This window comes from Manihot esculenta, chromosome 1 (assembly GCF_001659605.2).
Source record: "Manihot esculenta cultivar AM560-2 chromosome 1, M.esculenta_v8, whole genome shotgun sequence".
NCBI lineage: Eukaryota > Viridiplantae > Streptophyta > Magnoliopsida > Malpighiales > Euphorbiaceae > Manihot > Manihot esculenta.
In genome coordinates, this window is record NC_035161.2 from 28081809 (window position 1) to 28105130 (window position 23322).

At 32.9% G+C, this 23322-nt stretch overlaps 3 protein-coding genes across 13 annotated transcripts; 1 reads left to right on the forward strand and 2 right to left on the reverse strand.

Moving 5' to 3' along the window:
- The first annotated feature begins 777 nt into the window (after nt 1–777).
- Nucleotides 778–10676, forward strand: LOC110617454 (oxysterol-binding protein-related protein 2A). Of its 10 annotated transcripts, none has more exons than XM_021760226.2 (12): nt 778–933; nt 1043–1509; nt 3103–3465; nt 5849–5951; nt 6831–7270; nt 7948–8103; nt 8647–8814; nt 8921–9061; nt 9290–9520; nt 9628–9747; nt 10004–10194; nt 10320–10676. In XM_021760226.2, exons 2-11 carry the CDS (start codon nt 1093–1095, stop codon nt 10181–10183), a joined length of 2319 nt encoding a protein of 772 aa, XP_021615918.1. In that variant the 5' UTR covers nt 778–933; nt 1043–1092; the 3' UTR covers nt 10184–10194; nt 10320–10676. The 10 variants fall into 10 exon arrangements, 9 of the variants coding, with proteins under 9 accessions (XP_021615918.1, XP_021615927.1, XP_021615935.1 ...); XM_021760235.2 differs by having other exon boundaries at nt 10349–10676; XM_021760243.2 differs by having other exon boundaries at nt 10352–10676.
- A 1876-nt stretch (nt 10677–12552) lies between these two features.
- On the reverse strand, nt 12553–17220 carry LOC110623436 (protein NRT1/ PTR FAMILY 6.3). 2 transcript variants are annotated; one of them, XM_021768393.2, is made up of 5 exons: nt 16527–17220; nt 16251–16428; nt 16094–16133; nt 13671–14230; nt 12553–13514 (listed from the first exon to the last, which is right to left on the reverse strand). In XM_021768393.2, exons 1-5 carry the CDS (start codon nt 16642–16644, stop codon nt 12644–12646), a joined length of 1767 nt encoding a protein of 588 aa, XP_021624085.1. In that variant the 5' UTR covers nt 16645–17220; the 3' UTR covers nt 12553–12643. The 2 variants fall into 2 exon arrangements, with proteins under 2 accessions (XP_021624085.1, XP_021624093.1); XM_021768401.2 differs by lacking the exons at nt 16094–16133; nt 16251–16428; nt 16527–17220 and adding an exon at nt 15601–16078.
- Nucleotides 17221–17871: 651 nt separating this feature from the next.
- On the reverse strand, nt 17872–21674 carry LOC110623244 (protein NRT1/ PTR FAMILY 6.3). Its single transcript, XM_021768172.2, has 5 exons — nt 21488–21674; nt 21192–21369; nt 21044–21083; nt 20250–20809; nt 17872–18986 (listed from the first exon to the last, which is right to left on the reverse strand). The coding sequence occupies exons 1-5, from the start codon at nt 21603–21605 to the stop codon at nt 18128–18130; spliced, it is 1755 nt and encodes a 584-aa protein (XP_021623864.1). The 5' UTR covers nt 21606–21674; the 3' UTR covers nt 17872–18127.
- Nucleotides 21675–23322: the final 1648 nt, after the last annotated feature.

Consider the following 23322-nt stretch of genomic DNA (forward strand, 5'->3'; position numbering starts at 1 on the left):
TATATATTTATTTTAATAATATTATTTTTTATTAATTTTATTATTTACTTTTTAAATTTATTTATATGATATGTAGTTTAATAAAAATTTAAAATGTGATAAAATTATTATTATTTTTTTTTTTTAAAATGAAAATTGTGAATTTTTAGAAATAAAATATGAAAACTCTCAAATTTACTCAGATTTACTTAGATTTACTCAGATTTACTTAGATGCATTTATCATCAGGTTAAATATGTGATATGTCAAAATAACTTAGAACTTAGAAGATACATAATTAATATATTTAAATTTATATAAAAATAATAAAAGAATGATTTTACATGTAATATTTTATTTTATTTAATATTATTAATATAAAATACTAAATATGTGTATAATTTATAATAATGAATATAAACTTTCAAATATGTGATATTTTATATAGTAAAAATTTATTTGTAATAAATGTTTATTTGATATTCATATGATAAATATAAAATAAGTTTACTTTTTATAGAAAAGTTTACTTTAATATAAAATTTAATTTAAAAGACTGTATGTTTACTAATATCAAAATTTAGGGATTATATAATAATTTATTATTAATTTTTGAGATTTAATTTAATTTTTTTATTATAATTAAGATAAAATAAAAAATTTAGTTTTATTATCTAAAATAAGTTTTTATATTAAAATAAAAGTTGATAATTAAATTATAAGTTTTTCACTCTTTTTCTTTTTTGCTTTTTAATAAATTTCACAATTCTGCCACTTCTCCTCTTTATTACCCCACCTTCACTCTTTCTTCCTTCCTTCCCTCCTACACTGCCATACACACACACACACACACTCAAAACTTGCTATTGCTATTGCCCACTCTCTGCAACTAAATTTTCTTTTTTTTTTCTTTTCCCTTTTGATAAGAAAATGGAAAATCTCTCTCCTTGTTAGGTATTTATGTCCACTCACACTATTTATGTTGTGGGTACATTTTGAAATCTTTTTTTTTTTTTTTTTTTTTTTTCTGATTTGTTGGCTCTGGGTTTGTTTTGATTTGCAGGGATGTGTGTTCGTTTGATGTGAAGTTTTTTGTTTGCCCACTTTTTCTTAATGGTGATGAAAATGAGGGTCAAGGAAATGCACCCGCTGTGCTGCATATCGCTGGAGAGCCCCGGAATAGGGGACCAGTCGCCTGAGGCGTTGACCAGGGCCAGATCCTTGCCGGCTGGGTTTTCCGGGGAATCTGATGGCAATGCGGGGCGGAGTATAGCGGGATCGGAGGCTACTGTAGCTGGAGTGCTATATAAGTGGACGAATTACAGCAAGGGGTGGAGATCACGGTGGTTCTTGCTTAAAAATGGAGTTCTGTCTTACTCAAAGATTAAGCCGCCGGAGAATCTGAATTTGTTAACTCCTAATGATGACGTCAAATTGATCGGAGAAATATCTACCAATCGGCTATCGAGGATGGACAGTGGAAGTTATCGGAGGAAGCAGCAGAAAAGTGTTGGCATTGTTCATTTGAAGGTATATTTAATAACTAATGATCAAATAATGGAAAATGAGAAAAATAAAATTAAAATTGAAAGGCGAAACTGGGGAATGATCGTAGCGAGAGGGAATTAACAGAGTGATCTTGACATTGAAGTGTTGGTTTTATGAATTTTTGGCGGTATTGGGGAAAGTTTTGCCAATACAGGAAACATTTTGATTCGAAAATTTTACATTGCATTTTTTACCAATTTGGTCAAATTGTTTCCTTTCCGATTTCTGATATCTTTCTACATAAATAAGCAAAAAGGGGTATTGATATCTGAGCTAGTAAGGGCAAATTGTGTGGATTATGAACCGGGGGTTTCTTGCATTGCTGCTGCTAATGTGCTCTATCAGCGGCCCACAGGGTTTTTCATTTTACTTTTCAATTTCATCTTTGTTCTTTCTCTCTCTTTCTCCCTCCCTCTTTTTTACAGTTTTAAGTGGTTGTTAATGTTAAGTGGGTCACATCAGCAGGTGGGTTTTGTGTGTGAGGGCTGGCTATGATTGCGTACGTCGTAGGTCTGAGACTAGGTATTATGCTGTGGTCACATCATTGGTTTTGAGTGGATGGATTTGAGCTCACTCAACTGATTCTTCGTCTCTTGCTTTGATCTTTTTCTTTTTCTCTTTTCAAGTTTTGACCCCATTTGTTTTCAATCTTTCGTTGATTCCCATCCATCCAATCTTATTCCAAATTTTTACTTGTCAACTTCTGGGATATTTATTCAAAAAAACCGTCTGGGATATTTGTTTACTTCAAGGCATTTGTATGTGCTACTGTATTTTTTGCACCCTTTTTAGGTTTTGGGTATTTCTTCTTAATCCCCTTTATTTTTCTCTTTTCTTTGTTTTTTTAAAGTTCTGTGAATAGTTCTCTAATCAAACGGTTGGTAGAGAAGAAGCTTTTAACAGTGAAGCTATCAAACGGTAGGGATGGGTGAAGTGTGTTTCTCTCAAGTTATGAAACGGGGTTTGGTGGCTTTGGTTATTATTTTTCTTTCCTGTGTTCAAACTTTTTACTTTTTTTTTTCCTCTAATTTTTTAATGTACAGTGTTCTTCGGGCTATGACTGGGTTTTATTACTTCATTGTCTCACCTGTTGAGAGGAAAGAAACAAAGAACAAAAGGTAGGATTTTGTAGACTAGTAGGTGGCGCTTCGTTCATTACTTCTCCATTGCTATGATTAAGGATATTTCGGCGACTGCTAGTATTTTAAGCATATTCCTTTGTAATTTCGAGATCCAAATGCTGACTGCAATCTCATACCCTTTCCGGGGAGTGTTGAGTTTTGATCACTCCAGAATATTGAGTTCTTTTGGGGTTCTGCAACGGGGACTGTAATTGTTATTAGAAGCTTTAAGCCTTAGTGGCGGTGATTGAGTTAAAGAACACTTGGTTCTAGTTTAATGGTTTCTCTTCTGGGTATGCTTGTTCTTGGATATTAATACTCTACTTATCCAACAATTTGGACTTCTTTATTCAATTATACATTTGTTCCTTTATTTATATTAGCACATTAATAGTGATTTATAACAAATGCAATTCTTCAACTGTTTATGAGAATTTTATCTCAATTTCTGTAGCAGATCTCGTCATTCCGAGAGAGCAAGTCCGACGATAGGCGATTTTACATATTTACAGCTACCAAGACACTTCATCTGAGGACTGATTCAAAAAGAGATAGGGTGTCTTGGATACAGGCTTTGGTCTCAACTAGGAGCCTGTTTCCATCGAGATCACTAAATGATAGTTTCTCCCTTGTACCAAAAGATTTGTCTATTTCAACTGAAAGACTTAAAAGGCGCTTACTTGAAGAGGGTATCAATGAGAACTTAGTCAAGGATTGTGAGCAGATCATGTTGTCTGAATTCTCTGAAATAAAAGGACAAGTTAAGTTACTTTGCGAGGATCGCTCCTATTTGCTGGACACATTGAGGCAGTTAGAGGTAAATACTGTGATCTGATTTGTTGATGCAGAGATTTTTCTAAAGATCCCGAGTCAATTGCCTGATTGTTTAATCTAATGCAGATTGCTTTTTTTTTTTTTTTTGTCAATCTATGCAGATTGATCAAATTTTTTCATGGTATTAACAATTTTAATTCAAAAAATGCGTTGGGTTTAATCTTTTTGTAACTGTAAGTTGATTTTAGGAACGAATGTGATAAATTCAAGTGGACCCACTTCTGAATCAAGAAACAAAACCTTTTCATTAATACTTGTGGCCAGAAATGAAACTTTTCTCACTAATTTATCATCATTCAAGGCAAAGCTACTTGGTTCAAAATCTTCTGAGCTGTTCTTACTGATCTTTTTTTCGGACACCAAGAAGGCTCTTTTTTTAGCTCTTTATGTGTCTTCATTTGGTTGTTTATTGATTTCATGTGAGACCACTTAGTCCTATTTTTTTTATTTTTTTTGTCTTTTTAGCATCACGATAATACCAAGTCACTTTCCGGATTGTTCCTCTCAAAATTTTTTCAAATTTGAAACCTCTTATTTAGCCAATGATATATATTTGACAGCATAATGATATACTTTATACTCTTGGCATTGTGGTCAATGATAGGCTTACATATATTTTCATATCATTATATAGTTTAAGAAAATGTAATTAGTATAATTAAAGCAGTCAACTTATTTATTCTTTTTTAATATACTCTCCACTCATATTGATTCATCAAAATTAAATAACTCCTATTTCTAAGTTATTATTGAATCTAACGAATTTTAACTTTTTAATGCATATTAAAATAGGGGCCATATTAGTAGGCTCCTAAATAAACTAGCATCTAGAAAATATTGTCCCACTATTTGGGACGAAAAAAAAAAAGTAAGCTTATTTTTGTGGGATGGGGAGACTATACTTTTATGATCTTTTGTATCAAGGCTAAGAACACCTACTACCTGCACTTCCAATCAATATGAAGCTTAATCTATTGGTTAGTCTGTTAATTAATGTATTTAAAGCTTTATAGTTTATATCTTTGTATGGATGGCTAATGGTAATCGGTTTTATTAGAATGTTCATCCATGAAAATATTTTCTTGCAACAGTTGTCAATTATTCCTTCTTCTTGCTACTTCATTGTGATTTCAGTAGTTAAGTTGTTTAAGGTTCATGCAGGCCCTTTTTTATTATTACTTTTCAGTTTTCAGTATAAATTTTCAAGTCTGCCTGCTGATAAGTGACATATTTAACTACTGCTGATTATCAAGGTTTCTCATGTCTCTGCCCATTAGTTGGGTTCTCGAATATCCATTCCTAGTTTCACATTGTTTACTATTTGTATCTGAAACAATAATTTTGTGCATAAAGTTTGGCCCATTCGGCTGAGGTTAGACATCTTTTCAATCCCTTGCGACCAATTTTATGAATGACCTTCTTTAGGTTGCATTTTCGAGTCTACAAGTTTCCAGGTTGAAGTGAAAGTTACATTTGGCTTCTTCTTTTTGGTTTGTATTTTTTTTTCCCAAAATGTGTCTCGAAGTCAATTATCTGATCCCTGCAGGTGGTTGGTTTTCAAGAAGTTTGGCCATGCTTAATGTGATAACAACTGACTTTTTCTGATAACTGTCCCATCTTTGGCATTGAAAATAGATAAAACTTTCTTGAAATCTGGTCCCTTTTCTTGAGGACATCCTTTGGCTTTACTGAAGAATTCATATTTTTCAAACTGACTACATGTGGGCTTTCAAATTGAAAAATATGCATAAGTATTGTTGAGGTTTCTCTTTGCCTGTTGTGCAAACATATTTGCCAGTCACTGGCGCTATTTCTGCCTATCATATGGAAAATCAGATTCTTTTTGTTCCTGTAAATGGTTTTCTAGTATTTAGGGAACATAGCTAATGAATCTCATAATAATTTGTTTATCAACTTATTCATAGTAACAACATGCTACTGTTTTCTTCTGAACATAGGCATTTTTGAAAAGTTTTTCAAGATATTAAGTTGAGATAGCATTTGTGATGAGCTAAAATATTGATGTGTAACTGTTTCAAACAAAACTTAATGGGGAAAAGGATACGTACAGCTGACCCTAATTAGTTTGGGATTAAGGTTTATTTGGTGTTTTGATGAACTGTTAGCAACAAGAGATTTTTATCCTGGAATTGCTCTTCATATACATTCTTTGACAATGCTGTATGAAAACAGTCAGCATTCTAATGAAATATTTTGTTGTACAACTGTTTCTTGTCATATATGTTTTCTGTTGTGTGTTTTTGTTTTCTTCGTAATATCCACTGTTCTAACTATTATTTGTAATTATATTTACTTCTCAAATAAACTTGAATCAGACATCAAGAATCTTTCCTTTGCTTATGCAGGCAGCAAATATTGAAGCTGAAACATCTGGAATCACAGATGGTGAATTTCAATTGACAAAGCATGAATTTTCAAGTTTAGGGCGTGGGAAATTTAGTGGTACAGGCATGAATTACTTAAGCTTCCCCCTTTTTTTTTCTGATTTTGGGTCAATCAAATTTCCTTGTCACTGCTTTTTCATCAAGCAAAATTCAAAGGGTACTTCGTATACTTGAAGTTTAGCTAATTGAAATTATAGTTACCAAATTATTTCAACCCCTGAGAACCACGTTTCAGGTGCTGCATACCAAAATGCAACACTTTTGCATCCCAAATCATTGGGAGAAGCGATCAAAGTCAACAAAATAGAGGTTCTAACAAGAAATGAAAAGATGGAAGGAAAGAAGAAAAATAAATAAATACACATGTGCATAATCACATGTAGGCACAAGGAGAAGAAGAAGAAAGGCTATAACAAAAGAAAAAAAAAAAAAGAAAATTTAAAACACTTCAAGCGAGGTAGTAGATTTAAATATTAGTGTAATAGGCGGGAGTGTTAACTTGAGAGTATAAATTACTATTTTATTAGTTAAACTTTAAATATTTTTAGAAAATATAAATATTATCAATTAGTAATCATATAATTAATTATGTAAAAATCTTATATTATATTGCATAAATATAATTTACATGCTCCAAATAAATTGGCATACCAACTAAATAAACTACTAGTCAAATTAGCCCACCCCTACATATCCTATATTCTTTGATAAAAAAAAGAAAAGCCATATCCTATATTCAAATACAGTAACTGACCCAGATCTTCTTTGGTTTTCAGTTTTAATCCCTTGTTTAGATTAAGTTTAGCAAATGACATTTTGTCATTGCACATAGTTTTTGAGCCATAGTTTGTTAATTTTATATCATGTTCTTTTAAGATATATCAATAATTATATTTTTGGCTTTTTTGGACCTGCATTCAAATTATCCTTTTATGATATTCAGAGTGTAGCACTACAGAATCATCTGATGATATTGAGAAACAAGAACTTGAAGAAGTGTCAGATGATGAGGCCTCCTTCTATGATACAAAGGATTATTTTCCTGAACGTTCTGTTGTTCATGGGTCCATAAAAGAAGCTGCCAGTCAGTGTGAGAAACGCAGGGAACACAATCAAATTGATAATGAGGAGAAAATGCTTGCCAAGGAGCAAATTTGTCATTCTGGATATCCACATATTGAAAGGAGAAAGAAGCTTCCTGACCCAGTTGAGAAGGAGAAAGGGGTTAGTCTTTGGTCTATGATCAAAGATAATGTGGGGAAGGATCTCACTCGAGTTTGTCTCCCTGTTTACTTTAATGAACCAATATCATCTCTTCAGAAGTGCTTTGAGGACTTGGAGTATTCTTATCTTTTGGACAAAGCATATGAGTATGGAAAAGGAGTAAGATTTCTATACACCTCTTGAAATGATAGATATTTTTGGTCTTGTTTCAAATGAAACATTTTGCCCCTTTTATGAATACACTATGAATATTAAGATGGGTCTAGTTAAGTATCTTTTGGTGTTGCATTTTTCTTATTTAAAGAAGAAATTTGTGTTGTTGTTAATGTTTCCTCCTCTACTCTCTTACCATGCTTGATCTTTATAGGCTATTTATCCTAGGAGATTTAATGATCTATGTTTGTGCATATTCAAATGTTTTCCAAGAGATGATAAAGAACTCATGGGGCATTTGATGGAGATTGGTGGATTCTATTTTGTTTCAAACTAAAAGTGCAATATATTGAATATATTTTTGGTAACAATGAATAATATGCATATTTGAATATAAATAGAGTTTAAAGATTTTGCTTATATTGAAGAAACCTGTATATCTTTTGCCTGATCGATGTTTTAGCAGCTTTCAGAATAGCTGTGGAATTATGTTAATTGGAAGGAAAAACATGGGAACGTAAATTTTCAAGCATGCAATAAAAATACTTGAATTATTATTCCCAACTCCTTCCCTTATGGATGTCCTTTGGCATGTTTTGTACAATAAAATTTTCATGATCAGAGAGTCTCATTGCTAATTGATTCTGATTGTGTGTTCCTCTTGGGTTTTGTACTTTGTTTAGGGAAATAGTCTTCAGAGGATCTTACACGTTGCTGCATTTGCTGTTTCTGGATACGCTTCTTCTGAAGGTAGGCACTGCAAACCATTCAATCCTTTGCTAGGAGAAACTTATGAAGCTGACTACCCTGATAAAGGAGTTCGTTTCTTCTCTGAGAAGGTCAGTACTGACCCTAGATTCATGACAGAATTGTGCATTAGTTACTATAAACGTAAGTTGAAGGTCTGGAAATTAAGATGTGGTTGACATGCTTTATCTGTCTCAATAATTAATGACGATAATGTTTGATTAGATCAATATGAATGAGGGGAATTAGTGAAATCCATGAGCTGGACAAAATTCATAATTTGGTTTAGACAATTAAAGAAGGAATGAAATGGATTCCGCCAAATCTTCCATCCACTCAATCCCCTAAAAATGATCAAACTCGGTGCTTTTTCTCCCAGGGAGAATTAAATGCTGCAAGTACAAAAATGTAAGAGAAATACATGCCATGCTTCTAGCCTCATGCAGGCATTAGATGGGAAGAAAAATATTTCTTAAGGAGGAATATTTTGATGTAGTTGTTATTCATGATAATGACAGAAACAAAAGGATTATTGCAAAATATTGAAGCATTCTCTGAGTACTACTTAGGATGATGCTAAGCACGGAAGCTTGTCTACTGACAGTGTATGTTTCAATGTCATCTTGAGTTTACAGGTTAGTCATCACCCAACTCTCATTGCCTGCCATTGCGAAGGTAGAGGGTGGAAGTTTTCCGGGGATAGCAACCTCCACACAAAATTTTGGGGCCGGTCAATTCAGCTTGATCCTGTTGGAGTTTTGACCCTGGAGTTTGATGACGGTGAAATATTTCAATGGAGCAAGGTATATACTGTTGGATGATTGTACTTAGGCAGGACTAATTTCTTTAGATCTTCTGTCTTCCTTTCCAATGGTGCTTTTGTATTAACAGGGTTCAATCATTTCTCAGGTGACTACAACAATTTACAATCTTATCCTTGGTAAAGTGTATTGTGATCACCATGGAATGATGCATATACATGGAAATCGACAATATTCATGTAAACTAAAGTTCAAAGAACAATCACTTCTTGACAGAAATCCCCACCAGGTTAGTGATCCTGCTTCTGGCAAATTTTGCTTGTTTGCTTGCTAACTGATTCATGCTAGTATTTAATCTTTTGACTTTTGCCAAATGCTTTATACTGGCATGATAAATCTCAATGTCAATACCTTTTCAGTATGTGTGCAATTTTAATTAATCAGATAGTGCATCAATCTGTCTGAGTTATTTTTTCTTATGCATTATTCAACTTTAACAATTCTTATATCTACATAGGTTAATGGGTTTGTTGAAGATGTCTTGGGTAAAAAAGTCGCTACATTATTTGGGAAGTGGGATGACAGCATGTATTATTCTGAAGGCGATGGGACTAGCAAGACAAAAGATTGCAATTCCTCATCTAATGCCACCTTGCTTTGGAAATGTACTAAGCCACCTCCTAATGTCACTCGGTACAACTTAACATCATTCGCGATCACTCTAAATGAATTAACACCTGGACTACAGGTAGAGATGATGTATTAAATCAATTTGGTACTATGCAATTCATTTTTCTCTTCTGCATCTCTAATCGTTTTTTATAGCCATGTCTGATCCCGGGTATTTGATCACGGATTAAGGAGAAGCTCCCACCTACGGATTCCAGGCTTAGACCAGACCAACGGCATCTGGAGAATGGGGAATATGAGAAGGCAAATGCAGAGAAGCAACGATTGGAGAAGCGGCAAAGAATGGTACATTTGACAGCTTTTTATATTTTTCTTGAAACAACACATGCTTGCAAATCAATTTGAATTACAATGTTGACAATATGCACAACAGATTGAGGTTGTGTCCGCAGCCTAATAAAAATGTATGGCTTAACATCATTATTGCAAAGTGGAACAAGTCAAGCAATGAGTGACAGTCTAGTGAAGTATCAAATGCTGAATGTCAAAAGAAATCAGTAGAATGAGTGATTCATTGTACTTCCTCTATATCCTTGTGCAGTCCAGGAAATTACAAGAGCGTGGATGGAAGCCCCGGTGGTTTCAGAGAGAAGGTGAAGATGGACCTTTCCGCTACGGGGGTGGTTACTGGGAAGCACGAGAACAGGGAAATTGGGAGGGATGCCCGAATATTTTTGGCGAATTCAGTAAAGATATTTCACAATCCTCTGAAGAGTCTTGACTATTATTTAGGTATCTACTCTTTTGGAGTGTGCAGTTTTTAACTTTCTTAAAACTGCATTTCTACCACATTCTGTTGCTCTGTTGTAATAATAATAATAAGAATAGTGCTATTTTGGCCTTTTGCTTTTGGACAGCATCTCATGCCAAACTTTCTGATGCCCAGCAGAAGGAACTATGACAGAGAAGCTGCGCACGTTAATTGGTGTGGCTTCCGGATTATAGCCGCTTGCAAGATCCTAGTCCAAGGCAGCAAGCGTTTCAACGAGACTTTTAAGTGAACAGTCAGTTTTTCTTCTTGTAGAGGATTGATAGGATTGAGTCTGATGTTTCCTCTTTGTAGTATATTCCTAATTGTCTCTCTGTGTTTAGTTCCTTGAATTGTACTGGTCAGTGCCTCATTATTTCGTTTTGATATTTATTTGTATTTCTTTTCTATAAATAAATGGAAGGGAAAAAAAAAAAGAAGGAAATTTATCATGATTAAAAAATTTAGCTATCTGCATTTTTATAAGGTCTTTTTGCTTTGCTTATGAGATAAACTTAAATTTCTTTTGTAATTTTTTAGTAATGAAGAGTCTTTCAGTAATATTCATCACTATAAAATAGAAATGAACATTTATGAATTGAAATGTGATATTGGTAAAGAATATTTATATATAAAAGCCAGTCAACTTTATAAAATAAAAGGTTTAGTTAATTCTTTTATAGTTTTTCCAATTGTCTTTTCTCCAACACTAGTGGCAGTGATTTTGTAACCGAGGAAGGTTTACTGGGTCGAGCCTTGATTTAAAAGATCTCAATTACCCATATTGAATATGGCCTCCTCCGTTCATAAATAGAAAAATCAAAAGTGAGCCCACACCAATGCTCTTCCAGCAAAGCATTAAAAGTCTTTTTTTTTTTTTTTCATTTATTGTCAAAGAAAAAGTTCAATCTCGAGCTTATCCATAATTAATGAAATTTGGTATTACACATTAATAAAAGACATGACATGTCTTCCGTTTGTGATTTGGATTTGGTAATTGATATGACATCCCACCCAGAGATCCCTGTGGCTGTGATGTCTCTCTGGCAAAATCGTAGCACAAGGAGTTGCTCATCACATTCCACATGAGGGATTTCTTCCAATGCCAAAAAATGATTCCCTTTTCTTCCCTTCGAAGATAAAATCACGTATCTTTGGTCAAATTTAATTCCCATCTTTGCATTTACATAAATTGATACGAGTTTTTTTTTTTTAATTAAAAATTTTAAATATAAAAAATATTTAAAATTTGAAAGGAAACTATTTTTTGCTATTTTAAGGGCATGTCCTACCTAAATATAAATTAATTTAATAAGGGATATTTGGATATCAGATGATTTATAATAAAAACATAACCATTTACTCATTCATTTAATTAAATGAGCAAATTGCATAATTTTTTTAAAAAAAATTAATGGCCCTTTAATTCCGTCAAGCTCAAGATAGATTCATAGCCATTTTTTTTTGTTCCCTCTTCTGAGCCAATCCACAAAATGGGATTTTTGTTCTGTCTAATTTGATTTGTTTTATATTAAGCAAATCTTGTCGTCTAATTATAAACAACATTGTCTAATCATGCTTAAAAATAAAAGTGGCATAAATGGTGTAGCTGGCAATGATATGATCACAGTAGTTCTTGCAAGCCTGGACATGTTTAATTATATTTCTTGTCTTTACATTAGGAGAAGAACAGCCTTGGCCCTTGCCCTTAGCCCTCGCCTTTAAGTTCTCAATTGGGATTTTAATAATTACTACTTCATGCATTCACATAATCTAATAATAAGTGTATTGTATTTGAATAAATTTGAGAAATTTCAAATTTACTCTTTCAATCTCCATCTCTAATTTCCATTTGAAAAAAGAGACTACTTCATAATCGAATTACCTGCACTACTCAGTTGTTATCTTAGCTTATTCTCTTCCTTTGCTGCGTTGTGAACATATTATTGGAGAAACCAATGGGGTAATTGATTCGCTAGCAAAACGAGGAGTGTATAGGAATAGTGACTTTATTGCTTAATTAGCTATGAATTCTTGTGTAGGGTGCCTTTTCTTGGCTCTTCTTCGGATGCTTTGATCACCTTGTGTTGCTGTTTTTTGGTCTTTTGCTTTCAAGTTTTGTCTTCTTTGATATTGTCTTCTGGTTTTGGTTAAAGTCCTTTGTATTGCCTGTTTGTACTCGTGTGTTTTTCCCGATTTTTTTACTTTACATGCAAATGTCTCGGTTGGATTGGATATTTTTGGAGATTGTATTAATGGTATGTGACATACTAAATTTTTTCATAATTTATAAATAAATCCTTTTTATAAAAAAAATGTACAATAGAATATAAATGAGAGTTGAAAAAAAAAAGGAAAAAGAAAATCCTTTGATGCATTACAAGAACATTATTCTATGTGATCATAGTATGTACAACTATTAATTATTAAGACCTACACTAGAATTTCTTGCATTGCAGGCTCATCAAGTTCTTCCAGCTCAATGCCTAACTCAGCTAGCCTCTCGTCCTTATAGACATACCATTTAGAACAAACCAAAAACATCAGAAAATTTAAAGCACTCAAAATGGCCAATAGCCAGTAGAAATCATAAAGCTTGGCTTGGTTCAGATTATCTGCTAGCCATGGCTCGTTCGCTGTCACCTTGTGTACTATACTAACCAACAAAGAGCTGAAGAAACATCCTAGTGAAAGAGTGCTCAAAAACAGCCCTGTGCTCATTGTCTTCATTCCTTTAGGACACTCCCTTAGAAAGAAATCAAGCTGTCCAATATATGTCAATGCTTCACCAGACCCCACAAAGAAAAACTGTGGGACCAGCCAGAACACACTTAATGGAATCGCTGCCGTTGGATCGTTGGTCAAACCATTTGATCTTGCGGCTCTCAACCTCTTTAATTCACTCAATGCTGCTGCTATCATTGAAAACATGGAGAAGACCAAACCCACAGCTATGCGTTGCAATGGGGTCATCCCATATGGGTTCTTAAGAACCTTTTTAGCAATTGGAGCTACAACCCTGTCATAAATTGGCACAGTCAAGAGAATGCTCCCAACAAAGAACACTGTTAGGGAGGCTGCCGGTATTTGGAAAGATTTTCCAATGTGACGGTCCATGGTGGTTGCTTGTGCCACAGAAAATGTAGTCATCTGGGCATAAACTGTCCAAAACATAATAGTGGTAGCCCAAATAGGTAACATCCTAAGTACCAATTTTACTTCCTCTATATCTGTTAGGGTTGATAGATTCCACTTGCTCACCACGTTGATTTTTGGATCCTTGATTGCTGCTCTATCCAGGAAACTGCACCATAATTAAAGTAAATCATCAGTTAAGAGATATAATCAAAGAATATTAAAGAAAAAAGAGATGCAAGACAAACGCCCATGAAGCTGTAGCAAGAAATAAGTGGTTGGTCCTTTGATGACTAGTAACATGTGGGGAATTGGTTGTTCTTACTGGAATTGCTTGCTGTGGGGAAGCTTTTGCTTGTTCTTGTCTCCCTCCTCAACAAAATCGACATCGGAAAGAAATGATTGATCTGAAGGCATTTTCAGGTGCCTTTTCCTCCAAGCAGCTACAAATACAGTGACAATCTGTGTCAATGGACTACCTGCTAATTTCTTGAACCGATATTGCCTTGTACCCGATAGATAAACGATTAGGCCTAGCACAATAGCACAAGCACATATGCCATACCCCCAGCTTCTCCCTACATTATCTTGTATGTAAACAAGAACTGTAACTGCACTCAGTGAGCCAATGTTTATTAAGAAGAAGAACCAATGGAAGAAACTTGCCATTTGTTTTTTTTCTTTATCGTCTGTCTCATCAAATTGATCCGAACCAAAGCCTGAGACACTGGATTTAAGACCGCCGGTGCCCAGGGCATACATGTATAGGGCTAAGTATAGAATTGTTAGTTGCTTGCTGTTTGCAGGAATGCAATCGGTATCTTTTACGCATTTCGGTGGCCTGAAACTTGGAACTGCGGTTGAGATGGTCAAGGTTGTTATACCCTGTAATAATCCAAAAGGAAAACAAAATACATATTACCAAAAGGAAGCGATTGTACTAAATAGAATAGTTGTATGTTACAATAAACAAATATATATGATATAGATACAAAAGCAGTTACTTTTTTTAGGATAAAGTACTATTCTATTCAAATTAAAAAATTGAAGTAATTTAAATAAATTTAGAAATTTAGTTTAATTTTTTATTATTTTTTATTTGATTTTAATTTTAAAAAAATAATTATTTCAATTTAATTAAAAAAAAAATCAATAAAATCGAATCAAATCAATTAATAAGTAATATTATATTATTTTTTATAATATAAAAAATCAAATCATTAACAATGTTAAAATATTTTAATTAATTTTAAAATATTAAAAATAAAATATAAAATATAAAAAATTTATTAAAAATTCAATCCATTAAATTAAACCGAATTAATCCAATTTAATTTAAATTAATTTTTATCTAAATTTTATTTAATTTAATTTTTATAAATACTAAAATTTCTAATTTCATTTTATTATCAAATTAAATCGAACTCCCTCATTCTTTTTGTAAAATAAAATCATTAATTAATTACCACCGTCTTATAGTTTACTAATCATGGGTTATAATTATATAATTATCTAATTTTTATGAACTTAGTTGTATTATATAGATTTAAAAAATATTTTATTATCTAATTACATTTATCTTTAAAAAATTATTTTTTATTAAATCTTAAAAATATTTAAAAAAACTTAAACATAAAATAAAATTGATGCTAATCATTTTATATATTATTATAATATTAAATTTTAAAATATTATATTTTATAAAAAATAATTATTTTTAAAACTATAGTTTTAAAAGTTTCTGCACAAATTTATTTATAAAAATTTAAATCTGTAGATTATGTTTATTTAGCTTTATTTAATTTTATAATTATATTTTAGAGATAAATTTATATAAAAATATAATTAAATAATTTTTTAATTGTATAATTTATGGGTGATTAAAAATTTTAAAACTTAATTAATAAATTTTTTAAAGTTATAAAAATTAAATAAAAATTATATTAAAAATATTATTTAGTCTGAAATACCTTATATTTTTATTTATTAACATTTACTATTTAGATAATTAAATTTTAAAATAAGAATTATTCTGCTAAAATTTTCAATACATATAAAAATAAAAATTATAATCACATATTAAATTATAATTTATAATTTTATTTTTATATGTAAAAAAATTATATACACATTTAAAAATAATTTTATATGTTCAAAAAAATTATATATACATTTAAAAATAAAAATCAGTTTATAGAAAACCTCATGGCAGTGAGATGTTCAGGAAAATGGAAGGAGATGAAAATGGATATCACAGAATGCTGGAGGTAGAACGCTGGAGGAGAAAGTGTAGAGCAAGTGTGGAGATGCTGGAGGACTGTGGTTGCGTGCTTGAGAAGGAAGTGCAGAGCAAGTGTGGAGAAGGAGAAAAAAAGAAACAATACAGAAATGAAAAATGAGGAAAATGGGGAGGCATGCATGACAAGCCAAAAGATTAAAAGCCAAAGTCTCGGGGCTGTGCATACAAGTCCACTTGGCGCGCATGCAGCGCCAAGGGATGCATGCGCCGGACACTTGCTTCGTCACGCGTGTTCGGCAGAGGATGCAGTGCTTCATCACGCGTGTTCGGCACTCAAGGTGCCGAATTTGGTGTCGAACAAGCCTAGCACTTCGACGAACTGCCCCTCGAACAAGCGTATTACAGGCTCATCCGAAATATTTTCGGATTCTGCCTAAATTGATAAATTTTTTTCCAATTATGCATGAATTGAAAAAAAAGCTCTAAATAGTTTCGGTGGCCTTAATTACCAATGCTTGCACGGTGGCAAAGATGGCGATGGTGAGATACCTGTCCAAAATAACAAAGATTACAGATAAAAAGAAAAGGATACTAATCAGTTCCAAATTTTTAACTGAGAAATAAAAATATATAAGAACAAGGAGAGCAAGAAACTCAATATGAAACCTTCCAAGAAAGGTGTCAGCGATAAAGCCACCAAGCAGACACAGCATAAAAGAGGTTCCGAGGAAGTTAGTGACTGTATTGGCAGAGGTAGCATTGCCTAGGTGCATAGTACCCGTCAAATAAGTCACCAGATTAACAATGATTCCTAGTGTAGTAAGCCTCTCACACGCCTCTCCCCCTGAGAAAACAATAAAATCCCATATATGTATAAGCTAGAGTCGCAGAGAATCAGTCAAGAAAAAGGAAATATAGAAGAAGAGAGCTTTTAAGGTCGACCTAGAATCATGGCAGCGCTGCCCCAGCCACCAGTTTTTGAGCGCTCGGCTGGCCGGCCCTTGTAGTCCCACGCATCTGGGATGGTTTTGCCCAGTGTTTCAGGGAGATCACTAGTCATTGTTAGAAGGTTTAACAGTGTCTTGGGTTTGAAAGAGGTCTACAACAGATAATGGAAAGATGTGGCAATCATAAATTATTGTGCATGATAAGCATACGAGATCGAAGTAGCCAATGAGCAAATCACACAATGTTTTTTTTATTTTTTATTTTTGGGGGTAATTGGTGGGCCTTTAATTCCATCGCTCAAGGTTAGTTTCATCGCCCTTTTGTTTTGGTTCCCCCTTTTGAACCTTATTCTGTCTAATTTGTTTTATATTCTAAGCAAATCTTGTCATCTAATTATAAAAAACGTTGTCTAATCATGCTTTAAAAAAATGTGGCGTAAATGGTGTAGCTGGCAATTATATGATCACAGTAGTTCTTGCAAGCCTGGACATGTTCAATTATATTTCTTGTCATTACATTAGAAGTAGAACAGCCTTGGCCCTTGGCCTTCGCCTTTAAGTTCTTAACTGGGATTTTAAAGATGATTAAGATTATTATAACACAAAAAAAGGAAAAAAGAAAAAAAGAGATGAGGACACGTCCTGAGGAAACGTGCTCTGAGTCGCTGCAAGGTGGTGTGTTTTTGTCTTTAGGAGGCGAAAACTCCCAAATAATATATTTATTTTTTCTGCTTTTGGAGCTGCAAGCTTTGGTATATATGATGTCTTTGGAGAAGTTCTTTGTTTGACTTGAGAATGGCATATTATTCCACGTTCCTTTGATGCCAATATTCTTTTGCTGTTATGGACTTCGATATGTTTTTAACCATTTGAAGGATTATGTGTTGATGTTCTTGATGCTACGTATCTCCGAGACTTTTAAGCCATCCTGCTGTTCTTGATTGGCAAGTTCTTAAGGTTTTCTTCGTCTAGTGCTTTAAAAGGAAATATTTTTATGTTGTTTTTGGCTTCTTAATTTAGACATGGGCATGTTTTTATATACCTTTTGTGCTAGGATTTTTTCCTGGTTTTTATTAATAATATTTTCTTCTTATAAAAAAAAAAACTTATAGAATTTTCAGTTCTATTATTGACCTCAATAATGCTCAATTGAAAAAAACAAAAAAAAGAATTTTCAGTTCTATTATTGACCAAAACCAAATGACTGTCGATCAACTCATACTCGATAACCTAAATTATTGAATTTTCATATGACGCCCATAACCCAATTAAGATAATTAAAACCTGAGGCATATCCCATCTGGGAGAAAGCAGGTAGGCAAATTATATTTTATTTTGACAGATAATAATTATTGAATATTTTAGTTCATGTCAATAATAAATTGATTGTCATGTGGCATTCCTTGTTGGAGAATGCATGGAGATCCCAATTTGCTCATATATACAAATATATTTCTTAATTTTGTATTATCAGAAAGTTAAACATCTTGTTTATCCTATTCATGCACTTTGTGGATATAAAATTATTGAAATCTTTTGTCTTGTTCAACAGAAAATCATAGTGAGCTAAAAACCAGAAAAAAAAAAAAAAAACCTTCAGTGCATTGCAGGCTCATCAAGTTCCTCGAGCTCAATGCCTGACTCAGCCAGCCTCTCGTCCTTATAGACATACCATTTATAACAAACCAAAAATATCAGAAAATTTAAAGCACTCAAAATGGCCAGTAGCCAGTAGAAATTATAAAGCTTGGCTTGGTTCAGATTATCTGCTAGCCATGGCCCGTGCGCTGTCACCTTGTGCACTATACTAACCAACAATGAGCTAACGAAAAATCCAAGTGAAAGAGTGCTCAAAAACAGCCCTGTGCTCATTGTCTTCATTCCTTTAGGGCACTCCCTTAGAAAGAAATCAAGCTGCCCAATGTATGTAAATGCTTCACCAGACCCCACAAAGAAAAATTGTGGGACCAGCCAGAACACACTTAATGGGATCTCAGCCGTTGGATCGTTGGTCAAACCATTTGATCTTGCAGCTCTCAACCTCTTTAATTCACACAATGCTGCTGCTATCATTGCAACTATGGAGAAGACCAAACCCACAGCTATACGTTGTAATGGGGTTAGCCCATATTGGTTTTTGAGAACTTTTTTAGCAATTGGAGCTATAACCCAGTCGTAAACTGGCACAGTCAAGAGAATGCTTCCAACAAAGAACACTGTTAGGGAGGCTGCCGGTATTTGGAAAGATTTTCCGATGTGACGGTCCATGGTGGTTGCTTGTGCCACAGAAAATGTAGTCATTTGAGCATAAACTGTCCAAAACATAATAGTGGTAGCCCAAATAGGTAACATCCTAAGTACCAATTTCACTTCCTCTATGTCTGTTAAGGTTGATAGATTCCACTTGTTTACCACGTTGATTTTTGGATCCTTGATTGCTGCTTTATCCAGGAAACTGTACCATAATTAAAGTAAATCATAGGTTAAGACATATAATTAAAAGAAGACATTAAAAAAAAAGAGATGCAAGATAAACACCCACTAGCAAGAAATAATTGGTGGGTCCTATAATGACTAAGGACATGATTTGTTGCTTGTTCTTTTGTCATTTTAGGTCACATGTCAGTCGAAAAAACTGGAAAGAAAGGGTTAATAGAACTTCTATTATTAGACAGTGATGAACAGTATAGAAAACGACGAATCTTTTGTCCTTGTCCGTGAGTCGTATATAGCACGGGAAGATGCAGAGACAAACACGTGATAGATTTCCATGTCGTAACTGCCAGTTTAGGGCAGCAGTTATCAAGCTTTTGGGGTCTACTTAGCTTAAAGACCTGTTTAGCATTAAGTTTGGAGGCTCAAGAAATTTATTTTTGAAAAAAATATCATTTTAGATGTTGATGATAAAAATTGTTTTATTATTTTGATATTTTTATTATTAAATTATATAAAAATAATTTTAACAGTAATATAAGTAAGATGATAAATGTGAGAGTTTTAGCTAATTCCTGGCTTCCCAAAGGAAAAAGAAAATGTCAACAGGGCATGTGATACTTTATTGATATGCTACCCTAAATGAGAGCTAATTTGTCCTTTATAGCTAAACGGACAAGAAGTTGAGGCCTGAGCACATAACCATGACGCACCGCTTTTCATCAGTTGCATGCATTGACTGGTTTTGGCTTTCTAGTGGCACACGGTCTCGAAAAATTATACTATAAAACGGCAATTTAATATTACAAACGGCGAGTTTATAAAAATTTAACATGTAATAAAATACATTTATTTAAAAAGGAAATTGTTGATTTTTTTTTTCAGGAGATTTACTTTTCACGTAATTGTTTACACCTTATTAAATTTTTACCTATATGGAATCATGTAAAATTCCTCCAGTCTCAAAACTACAGAACAAATTTTGCTGTTTTTTCGCAGAGGCAGGTTATGTCTGGACTACAGTGAACAATTATTATGCAAACAGATTGGCTACCACCAATAAATTATATTTGTATTTTTTCAAAAGTCGCCCACATTGACAGATAATTTAAGCTTATGCTTCCAACTACCCTAGATATTACTTGTCCACATTGCGACAAAGCGTATCATGTTTACTAAAATTAGTTTGTCCTAGCTAGTTGAAATCTTTCAATATTAATGCATCTTCAACAACGTTAAAAAAGGAAAATGAATTCTAGCTACGTTCGGTAAATTAAAGACTTACCGTAATTGCTTGCTGTGGGGAAGTCGTTGCTTGTTCTTGTGTCCCTCTTCAATAAAATCAACATCGTAAAGAAATGATGGATCTGAAGGCATTTCCAGGTGTCTTTTTCTCCAAGCAGCCACAAATACAGTGGCAATCTGTGTCAATGGACTGCCTGCCAATTTCTTGAACCGATATTGCCTTGTGCCCGATAGATACACGATTAGGCCTAGCACAATAGCGCAAGCACATATGCCATATCCCCACTTCCTCCCTACATGATCTTGTATGTAAACAAGAATTGTAACTGCACCCAGTGAGCCGATGTTTATTAAGAAGAAGAACCAATTGAAGAAACTTGTCATTTGTTTTTTCTCTTTATCGTCTGTCTCATCAAATTGATCCGAACCGAATCCTGAGACACTTGATTTGAGACCGCCGGTGCCCAGGGCATACATGTATAAGGCTAAGTATAGGATTGTCAGTTGCTTGCTGTTTGCAGGAACGCAACCTGTGTCGTTTACGCATTTCGGGGGCCTCAAGCTTGGGACTGCGGTTGAGATGGTCAAGACTGTGATACCCTATAATAAGCCAAAAAGGAAAGGAAAGACATATTAACCAAATGTCTTCACCATGGCCGAAAATCGGTGTTATATGCATAAAAAGAAAGCAAAATTTTAAAGGACGTGCAACCCACAAACTTCAGGTGCAGGTAAAGGGGAAAGGCGGGGTCAATGCCTTGAAGGACAACTTTTTTTCTTTTCATTGTTGGGTCAGTAAAGAAAACGGTTTCAAATAGGGGTCGGTGACCTTACCAGTGCTTGCACGGTGGCAAAGATGGCGATGGTGAGATACCTGTCCAAGATTAGAAAAATAACAGATAGATACTAATCAGTTGCAAATTTTTAACAATGGAAAAGGAAAGATATAAAAAATATAAGAGCATGAAACTCAATATCAAACCTTCCAACAAAGGTGTCAGCGATAAAGCCACCAAGCAAACACAGCATAAAAGAGGTTCCAAGGAAGTTGGTGACTGTATTGGCAGAGGTAGCATTGCCCAAGTGCATAGTACCCGTCAAATAAGTCACCAGATTAACAACAATACCGAGTGTAGTAAGCCTCTCACAAGCCTCCCCACCTGAAGGTAAAAAAGAAAAAATTTCCCATATAAGCTAGAGTTACAGAGAAGATGTACGAGGAAAGAAATCCAGGAGAAGAGAAAGCTTTCAAATGGTATGCATGCGTTATTGAAGGACCTAGAATCATGGCAGCACTTCCCCAGCCACCAGTTTTGGAGCGCTCGGCTGGGCAGTCCTTGTAGTCCCAGGCATCTGGGATTGTTTTGCCCAGTGTTTGAGGCAGATCACTATCCATCGGTGATAGGTTTCGCAGTGACTTGGGATTGAAAGGGGGATGCAAGAGATACCAGTGAGGGAATATGGAAAGATGTGGCACGAGAAATGTGAAGGATGGTGGGCTTTTATAGTCGGAGTTTGGGGATTTTGTGATGTTCAAAAGACCATTTAATTTAAGTTGATAAATAATTATTAAAATTTAAAATTACAAATTAAAATAAGAGCATATTATTAGAATTAAATATACTATTACAAAATAATATTTGATTAGGAAAATTTTATTTGTATTTAAATGTAAAATTAAAAATTTTATTGGTAAAAAAATTAAACTCATTTAAACTTTAGTGGAAATTAAAAAATTGATTATTTATTAGATGTGAGAAAATGAGAGAACAATGACGCAAATGTATTCAGAAGGGCAAATGAGGATGATGCAAATATAAACGCTAACAACACTGACGATTCTATTTTTAGGGAAAGCCATCCCAATTTGCTAGTTGCTACTGACGTTGGAGCATCTGCCACATGAGTCATTGATTAAGCAATTGGCGTAGATAGTTGACCGTCAATAATTTCTCTAATAATTCAATCTCCAACCAGAAATTTTTACATGAACTGCTTTATTATAAATTCAAAATATATACAGATAAATTTCCTTTAATTTTTTTATAAAGAGAATTATTAATTATTAATTTGTAAATTAAAAAACAATTTAATTTATTTTTTATATTTAGAATTATTTTGGAACAATTATTTTTACAATAAAAAATTTTAAAAAATTAAAAATATAAATGATTTCCATTTTATTTTAAAATGATTTTTTTTTTGCAATTTAAAGAATTAAATTTCTTGAATGGATAAAAAAATTAATTAAATTATATTTTATAAAATTCCTTAAGGAAAATGATGAGGTATGAATCAATATACTTACAAATAATAATTTTTTGGAAGATTTACAATTTAATATCTGAATATTATCTTTGTTAACAAGTCAGTTTTTACTTTTTTAGAAATTTATTAAAATGTTCTTATATTTTTTTTTCGTCAATAAAATAGTTTGTCGTCCTCTTTTTTGTTATTTGTTAAAATTAGATAAAGTATGGGAGTGAAAATTTTTAAATTTTATTTTGACTCTCAAATAAAATTTTTTATTTAGTCCTTAGATATTATTATTACTAACAAATCAGTCCCTATATTTTCAGAAATTTATTAAAACGTTTTTATCTTTTTTCATATCTATTAAAATGTCCTTATCTTTTCTTATATTTATTAAAATATTCTTATCATTTCTTTTCGTCAACGAAATAATTTCTCCTTCTCCTCCTTAAAAAAGAATAAGAAAAAGAAGAAAAAGATGATGATGAAGGAGAAAAAGAAGAAGAAAAAGAAGAAGGAGAAAGGAAAAGAAAAAGGAGAAGAAGAAGAAGAAAATGATGATAAAGAAAAAAAAAAATTTCCTTCTTCTCTCTTTAAAAAGGAAAAATAAAAAAAATTTGAAGAAGAATCAAAGAAAAAAATAATAGAAGAAAAACATCAACGATTAATAAGAATAAAAATGATGATGATGAAGAGAAGGAGAGTGGTAATTTAGTATTTTGTTATATTATTAACGGCTGAAATAGGTAAAAAAATTATTTTATTATTGAAAAAAAAATAAGAATGTTTTAATAGGTTTTTAAAAATATAAATTTTGATTTTTTAATAATAACATTATTTAAGAATTAAATTATAAATTT